This window comes from Pseudozyma flocculosa (genome assembly GCF_000417875.1).
Source record: "Pseudozyma flocculosa PF-1 unplaced genomic scaffold scaffold00021, whole genome shotgun sequence".
NCBI classification, from domain to species: Eukaryota; Fungi; Basidiomycota; class Ustilaginomycetes; order Ustilaginales; family Ustilaginaceae; genus Pseudozyma; species Pseudozyma flocculosa.
In genome coordinates, this window is record NW_006920889.1 from 498,772 (window position 1) to 507,912 (window position 9,141).

General features: G+C 64.7%; 2 protein-coding genes across 2 annotated transcripts; one reads left to right on the top strand and one right to left on the bottom strand.

Annotated features, from left to right (window-relative positions):
* Nucleotides 1–167: 167 nt before the first annotated feature.
* PFL1_05767 (uncharacterized protein) lies at nucleotides 168–3,233 on the top strand (the record flags this gene model as incomplete). Its single annotated transcript, XM_007883301.1, has 3 exons — nucleotides 168–272; nucleotides 414–2,901; nucleotides 3,046–3,233. The coding sequence occupies 3 exons, from the start codon at nucleotides 168–170 to the stop codon at nucleotides 3,231–3,233; spliced, it is 2,781 nt and encodes a 926-aa protein (XP_007881492.1).
* Nucleotides 3,234–5,090: 1,857 nt separating this feature from the next.
* Nucleotides 5,091–6,782, bottom strand: PFL1_05768 (uncharacterized protein; the record flags this gene model as incomplete). The annotated part of the gene is made up of 1 exon (XM_007883302.1): nucleotides 5,091–6,782. The coding sequence occupies one exon, from the start codon at nucleotides 6,780–6,782 to the stop codon at nucleotides 5,091–5,093; it is 1,692 nt and encodes a 563-aa protein (XP_007881493.1).
* Between the last annotated feature and the right edge of the window lie 2,359 nt (nucleotides 6,783–9,141).

Below are 9,141 nucleotides of genomic sequence, written 5' to 3' on the forward strand. Positions count from 1 at the left end.
CGCCCCCTTCGCAGGCTGCATACAGCAAAGCTTTGCGTCCACAGCACCCGTCCCCGGCCTCCTCCTTGGCGCCTGTACGACTGCTGAAAAGCCGTCCGTCCGGTCTTTTGCCGCCTGGAGAACAACCTGTCCAGCCACCGATCATCGCTCCGACACAGTGTCTCGCAATGGCTTCCACATGGCAACCGCAGCAAGAGGGGCTCGCCGAGCTCCTCCAGCTCTTCCGCGACTCGCAGGTCTCTGAGAGCGAGGTGCAAGAACGCATCGCCAGCGTGAGTCGACCTCCTTGCCTCGAGGCGTGGCCTGCGATCTGCCCTTGATCGCTGCTCTCGCCCGCCGGATCTGACCTGGCCTCTGGCTCACCTCGCTTCCCCTGCTGCCTCTGCTCTCGCTCCGATGCCCACCCTCTGCAGCGGCTGGACGCCGTCAGCCGGATCCCGGACTATGCCAACTACCTCGTCTTGATACTGACGTCGATGACCAACGAGGAGCTCTCGACGCGCTCCGTGGCCGGACTCATCCTCAAGAACCACATCCTCTTCCACAACGACCTCATATCGCCCGAGTCGTACGAGTATGTCAAGCAGGCCATCATCCCGGCGCTCAGCCTGCCAGAAGACATGCTGCGCCGGACCGTGACCCAGGTCGTCTCGATGCTCATGGCCATCCTGACGCCGCAGGCGTGGCCCGAGGGCCTCTCGAAGCTCGGAGAGCTCATGGGCTCGCAGAACTTTGAGGAGGCCGAGGGCGCGTTTAGCACATTTGCCAAGATCTGCGAAGACATCCCGCGCGACCTCGAGAGCTGCGAGATCAACGGCGTCAAGCCGCTCGACGTGCTGATCCCCAAGTTCCTCGAGGCCACGCAGCACCCAGACTCGCGGATCCGGATGCACTCGCTCAACTGCCTCAACCAGTTTGTCACTTCTGGCTCGCCCGTGCTGCAGGACCACATCGACACCTTCATCGCCGCCCTCTTCAAGCGCGCCAGCGACGAGGTGCCCAACGTCCGCCGCTTCGTCTGCCAGGCGCTCGTCCTCATCCTCGGATCGAGGCCCGACAAGCTGGTGCCGGAGATGGACAACGTCGTCGAGTACATGCTCTACTCGACGCAGGACAAGAACGACGACGTGGCACTCGAGGCGTGCGAGTTCTGGCTCCAGTTTGCCGAGGAGCCGCTGCTCAAGGACAACCTGCGGCCGTACCTGCCCAAGATCGCCCCAGTCCTCCTCAAGGGCATGGTCTACAACGAGATGGACCTGCTCATGCTCGGCGGCGACGAGGACGACGCGGCGGTGCCGGACCGCGCAGAGGACATCAAGCCGAGGCACTACGGCGGCGGCGCGCACAAGAACGAGCACCTCGAGGACAGCGCCGACGGGGGCGCCAGCGGCCAGGGCAAGTCGAGAGCCGCCATCGAGGCCGGGCTCGACGACGACGAGGACGACTTTGACGACCTCGACGATGACGACGACGAGGACGACGACGCAATCAGCGACTGGAACCTCCGCAAGTGCTCGGCCGCCGCGCTCGATGTGATGGCCATCAACTTTGGCGACGAGCTGCTCGAGATCCTGCTGCCGTACCTCAAGGAGCGCCTCTTTAGCCAGGACTGGCTGCAGCGCGAGTCGGGCATCCTGGCGCTCGGGGCCATCGCAGAGGGCTGCATCAACGGCGTCCAGCCGCACCTGCCGACGCTGGTGCCCTTCCTGATCAACAGCCTCAAGGATCCCAAGCCGCTGGTGCGCTCCATTACCTGCTGGACGCTCGGCCGCTACTCGAGCTGGTGCGTCGCCGCAGAGACGCCCGAGCACCAGCAGCAGTACTTTGTCCCCGCCATGGAGGGCCTGCTGAGCATGGTGCTCGACAACAACAAGCGCGTCCAGGAGGCCGGCTGCAGCGCGTTTGCCACGCTCGAGGAGGAGGCGGGGCGCACCCTTGAGCCGTTCCTCGAGCCCGTGCTCAAGACGCTCGTGTTTGCGTTTGAAAAGTACCAGCAAAAGAACCTCCTCATCCTCTACGACGCGCTCGGCACGCTGGCCGACTCGGTGGGTTCGGCGCTCAACCAGCCCGAGTACGTCAACACCATCATGCCGCCGCTGATCGCAAAGTGGCAGAGCCTCCACGACACGGACCCGGACCTCATCCCGTTGCTCGAGTGCCTGTCTTCGGTGACGATCGCCGTCGGGCCGGGCTTCCTGCCCTACTCGCCGCCCGTCTACCAGCGCTGCGTCACGCTGGTCCACGACAACCTCGCCGCCGCCGAGGCCGAGATGCAAAAGGCGCCCGAGGACCAGGACATCCCGGACCGCACCTTTATCATTGTCGCGCTCGACCTGCTCAGCGGCCTCACCCAGGGCCTCAATACGCTGGTGCGCGACCTCGTCGCCGGCTCGCAGCCCTCGCTGCTGCCGCTCCTCGGCCACTGCATCACCAACGTCGAGGCGCCGGTCCGCCAGTCGGCCTATGCGCTCCTCGGCGACCTCGCCATCTCGTGCTTTGACCTCCTCAAGCCGTACCTGCCCGCGCTGATGCCCAAGCTCATCGAGCAGATTGAGCCGGAGCCCAAGATTGAGAATGTCAGCGTGTGCAACAACGCCGCCTGGGCGACGGGCGAGATCGCGCTCCAGTACGGCTCGGACCCGGAGCTGACGCAGTGGGTCGAGCAGCTCATCAACCGCCTCGTCCCCGTGCTGCTCAGCACCAAAAGCGTCAAGAGCCTCTCGGAAAACGCCGCCGTCACCATCGGGCGGCTTGGCCTGGTCCAGCCCCAGCTCGTCGCGCCGCACCTCGAGGTGTTTATCGAGGGCTGGTGCCAGGCTCTGTGGGACATCAAAGACAACGATGAGAAGGACAGCGCCTTCCGCGGCCTGTGCGAAATGATCCAGGTCAACCCCAACGGAGGTGAGTACTCGGGGGCCCCTCGGTCGACAGATGCGTCGTCGCATTGCCTCGCCTCGGTCGCCTTGTGCTGACCGTTTCCCACTGCTCCGCTTTTCCTGCCTTCGCCTTGCCTCCCACGTTACCTCGGGGCGCGCGCAATCGCAGCTGCCAAGGGCTTCGTCTACTTTTGCAACGCCGTGGTGCGCTGGACGACGCCGAGCGCCGAGCTCAACGAAATGTTCCGCAAGATCCTCACTGGCTTCCGGGACATGGCCGGAGCGCAGTGGGACGTGCAGAAGGCCCAGTTCCCGCCCGTCATTGCGCAGCGGCTCGCGGATCGCTACGGCCTCTGAGGGATCCCTCCCCTTGCCGCTTGCCCTCGCTTCTGGCCCCCCCCCCCCCCCCCCTCCTCTTCCTCCTCCTCCACCCGCTCGCTCCTCCTCGTCATCCTCTTCTCACCCCCGCATCCTCATCTGAACCCCCTTCGTCTCCTCTTCCTCACTCGGTTTTTACGAGCACGACGAGCGAAGAAACCCAATCAAAGGTGGCTGCCTGGGTCGCGGTTGGGCTTTGGGTTTTGGGGTCTGGGTTCGCGGTTGGAATACGGATACGGATACGGATACGGCGAGATGGACGACGCGGGGGGCCTGGGTTCGTAGAGGCAGCGCTAGGGCCGTGGCGTGGCGCGGGTGCAAAGGGCGGACGAGAAGCCGACGAAAGAGGGCTAGCTAGAACAATTCCTTGAATCAATCAACCAAACGAGGCTGCGCTGCGCTGCGCTGCTGCGCTCCCACCCCGCCACGACGTGCCCGAGCTGTGTTTGGCCTGCGCAAGGTCGAGGTGGTTTGGGTGCTCGTGAAGGCGAAGGAGGGTAGGGAGAGAGAGAGAGGTGGACACGTACGTACGTCCGTGCTTGCGTGCGTTGGTGCATCCCGGAAGAGGGTGGTTAGCACCTCGGCCGCCCGCCCTTTGCCCCTTCACCTTGACCTTGACCTTGACCTTGATCTTGGGTTTCAACGGCAAGTCGGCTGGCGGGCGGGCGGCTAAGTAGAAGCACCATCCCCGCCCCCTCTCGCCCCCCAGAGACGGTCTACACGCACGCTACCTTTTCTCCCCCGTTGCTACGCCACGACTTGCCTTGAGCTGGTCGAGATACGATGGCTCTCGAGATACGATGGCTCTTTTGACGATGTCAGCGAAGGTGGTTGCCACCTTGCCCCGCCCCCCTCAAGATCCGCCTGGTAGTCTCCGCTTTTTGGGGGAGTGCAGCTGCGAATAGCAGGCCTTGGTGGAGCACTGCAGAGCGACTCAGGTTGGGGAATCGGGGAGGAGGACGCGCTGGATGCGGCCGCGTATCCCTGGTGCTCCTGTCCCGCTCCCAAATCGGTTAGGGTATGGGTGATAGGAAGGGACGGGAGGACCGCATCACCATCACCCAGGCCATGCCATGCCAGCCAGCCCTTCCTTACCCCTCCCCCTGCACTGGCAGACGGATACGCTGGCTAGGCTGGTACGGTGAGGTACGCTACGGCACGGTGCGGTACGGTGCGGTACGGTGCGGTACCTATCGGCACATACGGAAGTATGGATGGACGGAAAGCGGACGGACCGGGCGGTGGCGCACGCACATGCGATGCCGAACGGGTCGGCATCGTCGAGTCGTCCGGCGTCGCAACAACCCACATCCACCAACGGCCGGGAGTCATCGTCGGTGCGCCCTCGTCCTCGTTCTCGTGCCGAGGAGTGCAACGTCGATTCTCAACATCGCTCGCCATCAAAGTCGGTCCGTCCCCCTTTCCCGCCTCGCACGCAAACGCACTGGGCCAAAGATGGATGTGTGTGGCGTCGAGATTCGTTGACATTCGATTCGTAGGTATGATGATGATGGTAGGCTTCTAGTAATACAAGTTGGGGGTTTCGAGAGGAGGAGCACCGGCAAAGGCGACGGCGACGGAGGGGGCAGGCAGGATCGCCCGCACCGAGCGGGTCCGTCGCCGCATCGTGTCTCTCTACAAAGCAAGGGGGGGGGTCGTCACGGTCACAAAGCTGGGCAAAGGGGGTGGGGGCAAGGGGCTACAAGAAGATGGGTCGTGGGAAAACGTCAAGAGAGATGGGAGAGGCCAAGGCCAAGAGCTGGGGTCGTGGATCGTGGTGGTCGTGTTTGGGTTCGTATCGGTGGTCGGGAGCATGGCTGGCGGCCGTCCTGGCCCTTAGGCCGACTGGGCGCGCTCCTTCTGCTCGGCCTGCTGCTTCTTCCACAGGTCGAGCTTCTCGCGGCGCACCTTGAGGCTCTTCTTGACGTTGAAGCCGCCGTCGAGGGTGCTGCGGACCTCTTCGAGCGAGAGCATGGCCGTCTCGGGGTAGAGGAAGTAGACCATGATGAGGAACATGAACGTCAGGCCGGCGTAGAGCCCAAACGCGCCCGAGGGCGTGATGGCCGTCATCGTCTTGAGGAACGTCGACGAGATGATGAGGTTGCCGCTCCAGGCGCACGCCGTCGAGATCGAGGTGCCGACCATGCGCGTCTGGGTGCCAAAGAACTCGCCGTGCAGCCAAGGCACGGCGCCGAGGCCGGTGGCGTACGAGGCGACGTAGAAGACCATGAAGACGAGCATCAGGCTGGTCTGGTAGCCCGGGTAGGGGAAGCCAGAGAGGAGCTGCTGGTCCGTGGGGCGGAGCATGACGTAGAAGATGACGGCCGTCACCGAGAGGAAGAGGATGACGAGGGGCATCGTGATGAGGAGCAGGCGGCGGCGTCCGAAGCGGTCGACGAAGCCGGCCGTGACAAAGGTGAAGAGGCAGTTGGTGCCCGAGATGATGAGGCCCGTGGCCGTCGGGTTGTTGAGGCCAGCCGCGGCGAAGAGGGTGCCGCTGAAGTACATGAGCGAGTTGAAGCCGCTGAGCTGCTGGGCGAAGAGGAGCGCGCCACAGATGAAGACGGCGCGGCGCGTGGGCACGTCGGTCCAGAGGAGCTTGACCTTGCGCACGGTTCCGATGTCGTCAATCTCAATGTGCCTCTTCATGACCATGACCTTGGCCTCGATCTCCTGCGGCGTGGCGACGGGGTACATCTTGGTGAGCGCCGCCTCGGCCTCGTCGTAGTGACCGCTCTTGACCAGGTGACGCGGCGACTCGGGCATGAAGAAGTGGATGCCAATTGCCTGGAAGATGGGGGGCACGCCGCCGATAGCGATGATGTAGCGCCAGCCGTGTGTGACGTTGGCAAAGGCGGCGCCGAAGGCGTAGGCGATGACCTGACCGCCGGTGATGGCGATCGAGTTGAGGACGGCGAGGCGGCCGCGGTGTTTTGCGGGCGCGATTTCCTGGATGTAGACGGGGACGAGCTGGGCGGCGCCGCCGACGCCGAGACCCATGATGAGACGGCCGACGGCCATGACCATCTTCTGGTGGCAGGCGGCCTGGATGATGACGCCGACGAGGAAGACGATGTCGCAGAAGAGGAGGGCCCACTTGCGTCCGAACTTGTCGCCGACGAGGCCGATGAAGAGGGACGCGACAATGGCGCCGACGGTGAGGGCCGAGGTGACGAATTCCTTGTCGCCGTCGCTGAGGACGCGGTTGTCGAGGTCGCGTCCGATGACGACGAGGACCGACGAGATGGTGCCCGTGTCGTAGCCGAAGAGGAAGCCGCCGATGGCGCTAAAGGCGGTGAGGGCCCAGAGGTAGAGCGAGGTGCCCTTGCCCTGGCCGGCGGCCTCGATCTCGGCCTCGTCGAGGACCTGGCTGAGCTCGTTGACGTCGATGATGCCGTCGGTCTGGTCGATGGACTGGGTCTTGAGGACCATGGGGTCGCCGTTGGAGTTGGCGAAGCCCTTTGCCTCCTTGTTGTCGAGCGACTGCTTGTCCGAAGACGAGCGACGCGTCTCTGCCGGGTAATCCATGGTGGGCGCGAAGGGAGGTGGGGCTTTGGTCGGGTCCGGTTGGGTCAGGAGTCGAGAGTCGAGTCTAGAGTGTTGGCGCGACGGCGTCGGCTTTATACGGTGGCGCCGACGAGGGAGGGTTGCTTGAACGTAGAGGGGAGGGCTCGAGGATGTATCCTATCGATGTTCTGGCACCTTCGTTGTGCTGCGGGTCGATGGGCGTCGAGGTGGGCGGCGGCGGCGATATGAATCGCGTCGGGGGAGGGCGGATGCAGGAGGGGGTGGGGCCGACGACGACGGGGAAGGATGCAGAAGGGGGGAGAAGGCTGCTGCTTGCTGCGAGATGGAGGAGCTGGATGAATGGAAAGTGCGGGGAAGGCCAATGAGGTGGCGCCTACTTATGCTTTTGCAACGTACGATGGTCGTACGCCCAGGCGGGGGCAGCCGGGGGCTGCAGCACCACGCACGACGGCAGGCGATTGTACATACTGTACGTACAGGACAGCCTGAGTAGGTACGTACGCTGGGCGAGAGCCGGTGCTCGTCGTGGCCGTCGGCCTTGGCAATGAGGCAGGCGTGCGGGCAGAGAAGGGCGATGTGGGAAAAGCTGGGGCAGCGTGCATGGGGATTGTGGGGTAAAGCTCGACGTACAGGCGACTGCTCCGCTGCCTGACGAGGGCGGGAGCGGCCCAGGGCTGAGCCAGAGCTCGACAGCGACGGCGAGGGCGAGGAAGAACGGGGTGGCGGCGAGGGGCGGGCTGCCCGGCCACCTCACATCGCCTCGAGGGGCGTAGTAGGAGAGCGGGCGTAGGGCAGCTGCCTACCTGCTGGCCAGCTCAATCGATTCGATTCGGGGTGCATCAAGGGACAGGCTAGCCTAGTGCGGGGAAACGGGCACGGCCAAACCGGCCCAGGGCACCAAAGGCAAGGCAGCCAAGCCAACGCTGCATGATGCCTCTCTGCTCGCTCTCGCTCTTGCGCTTGGCCAGTGGCAGGCCTCGTCGGACCGGTCGCTTCACCACGCGAGCTGCCATCCGGTCCACCCTTCCGCCTGCCATGGAGCAACCGTACGGCGTGGCCCACCTGCCCTTGCCCGCCTTGCCCTGCCCTGGCCCTGACGCACCGTAGCGTGGCAAACACGGGATCGATGGAGACCTTGCTTTGTCTGCCGCTTTCCTGACCAACCTCAGTCATTGCGGGGTACAGTACCTAGGCAGCGAGCTAGGCAACGAGCTGGCCCTCTCTCTGGCACCGAGCAGGGTGGCCGCGCTCCCCGTCGAAGCTTCCGGAAACGACGCTGCGCTCGCAGCTGCTGGCAGACCTGCTGCACCCTGCCGTCGTGCTACAGCCGTACGGTGCCGTACAGCAGCAGGCCAGCTCGAGCGAGGGCATCGCTACTGTAGCACTACTCAGCCACGGGGCGGCCGGCCCCCACCTTGACCCTCGTCTTCCTGCTTGATTCTGACCCAGCTTACCCGTTCCGCCGTGCATTAATCGAATCAGCTCCATGCAACCCCTTCGTGGTCCTCCCTTGGCAGCACCGATATCGGTCCGCTGCGATTGGACCGCCTCTGCGCAGGCGGGCAGGCGGGCCTCGAGTGGTGGGCAACGCGGATGACTGAGGTAGCGTCACGTCGTCATTACAGCTGTAGCTGCGCTCGTTCGGCGCGAAAGAGCGAGCGGGCAAGCAAGGCAAAGCACCCAACACGATGCCTTGCAGAGCGAACTCGACACAGTGTACGTACGACTCGGCAGCGCCCGATCCAGCCATGGGGGCAGGCACGCAGGGCGACGAGACGTTTCGAGCAAGCATGCCAGCAGGACTGGACAAGGGGGAGCGTACATACGACCATAGACCCTCTAGCGGCCGCAATCACAGGCACCGGCAGAGCAACGCACGCTATGACGACCACGTTGCAGCAGACTAGGGTGCCGCCGCCACCGTAGCACCTACGCAACGCAGCGCAAGAGTCGGACGGCGGCGAGGCGGGCGACGGCGACGACGACGACGACGCTCGATCTTCAATCTAGGATCGGAGAGGCAACCAAAGGTTCCAGGCCCTCGTGAGTGCGTGCGTGAGTGCGTGCGTGCAGGTAGGTTTGCGTCGATGATGGCGATGATCAAAGGGCAGGCCGGGCGGTGGCGGCGGTGGCGGCGGCGGCGGCGGCGGCGGCGCGAGTCGGAGCGGCGGTCCGGTCCTGTCGCGGCGTTCAATGCAGTCGAGAAACCTCCGAGTTTCTTCTGATGCGGGCCGTTTGCGCGGACCGGCCAAATTCGCACCGACCGGACGCGGGCGGACCCCACCTGATGAGCAGCAGCCGCCCCCCCGCCGCCCCCNCCGCCGACCGCGCCGACGACGACGACACGGAGTACGGAGAG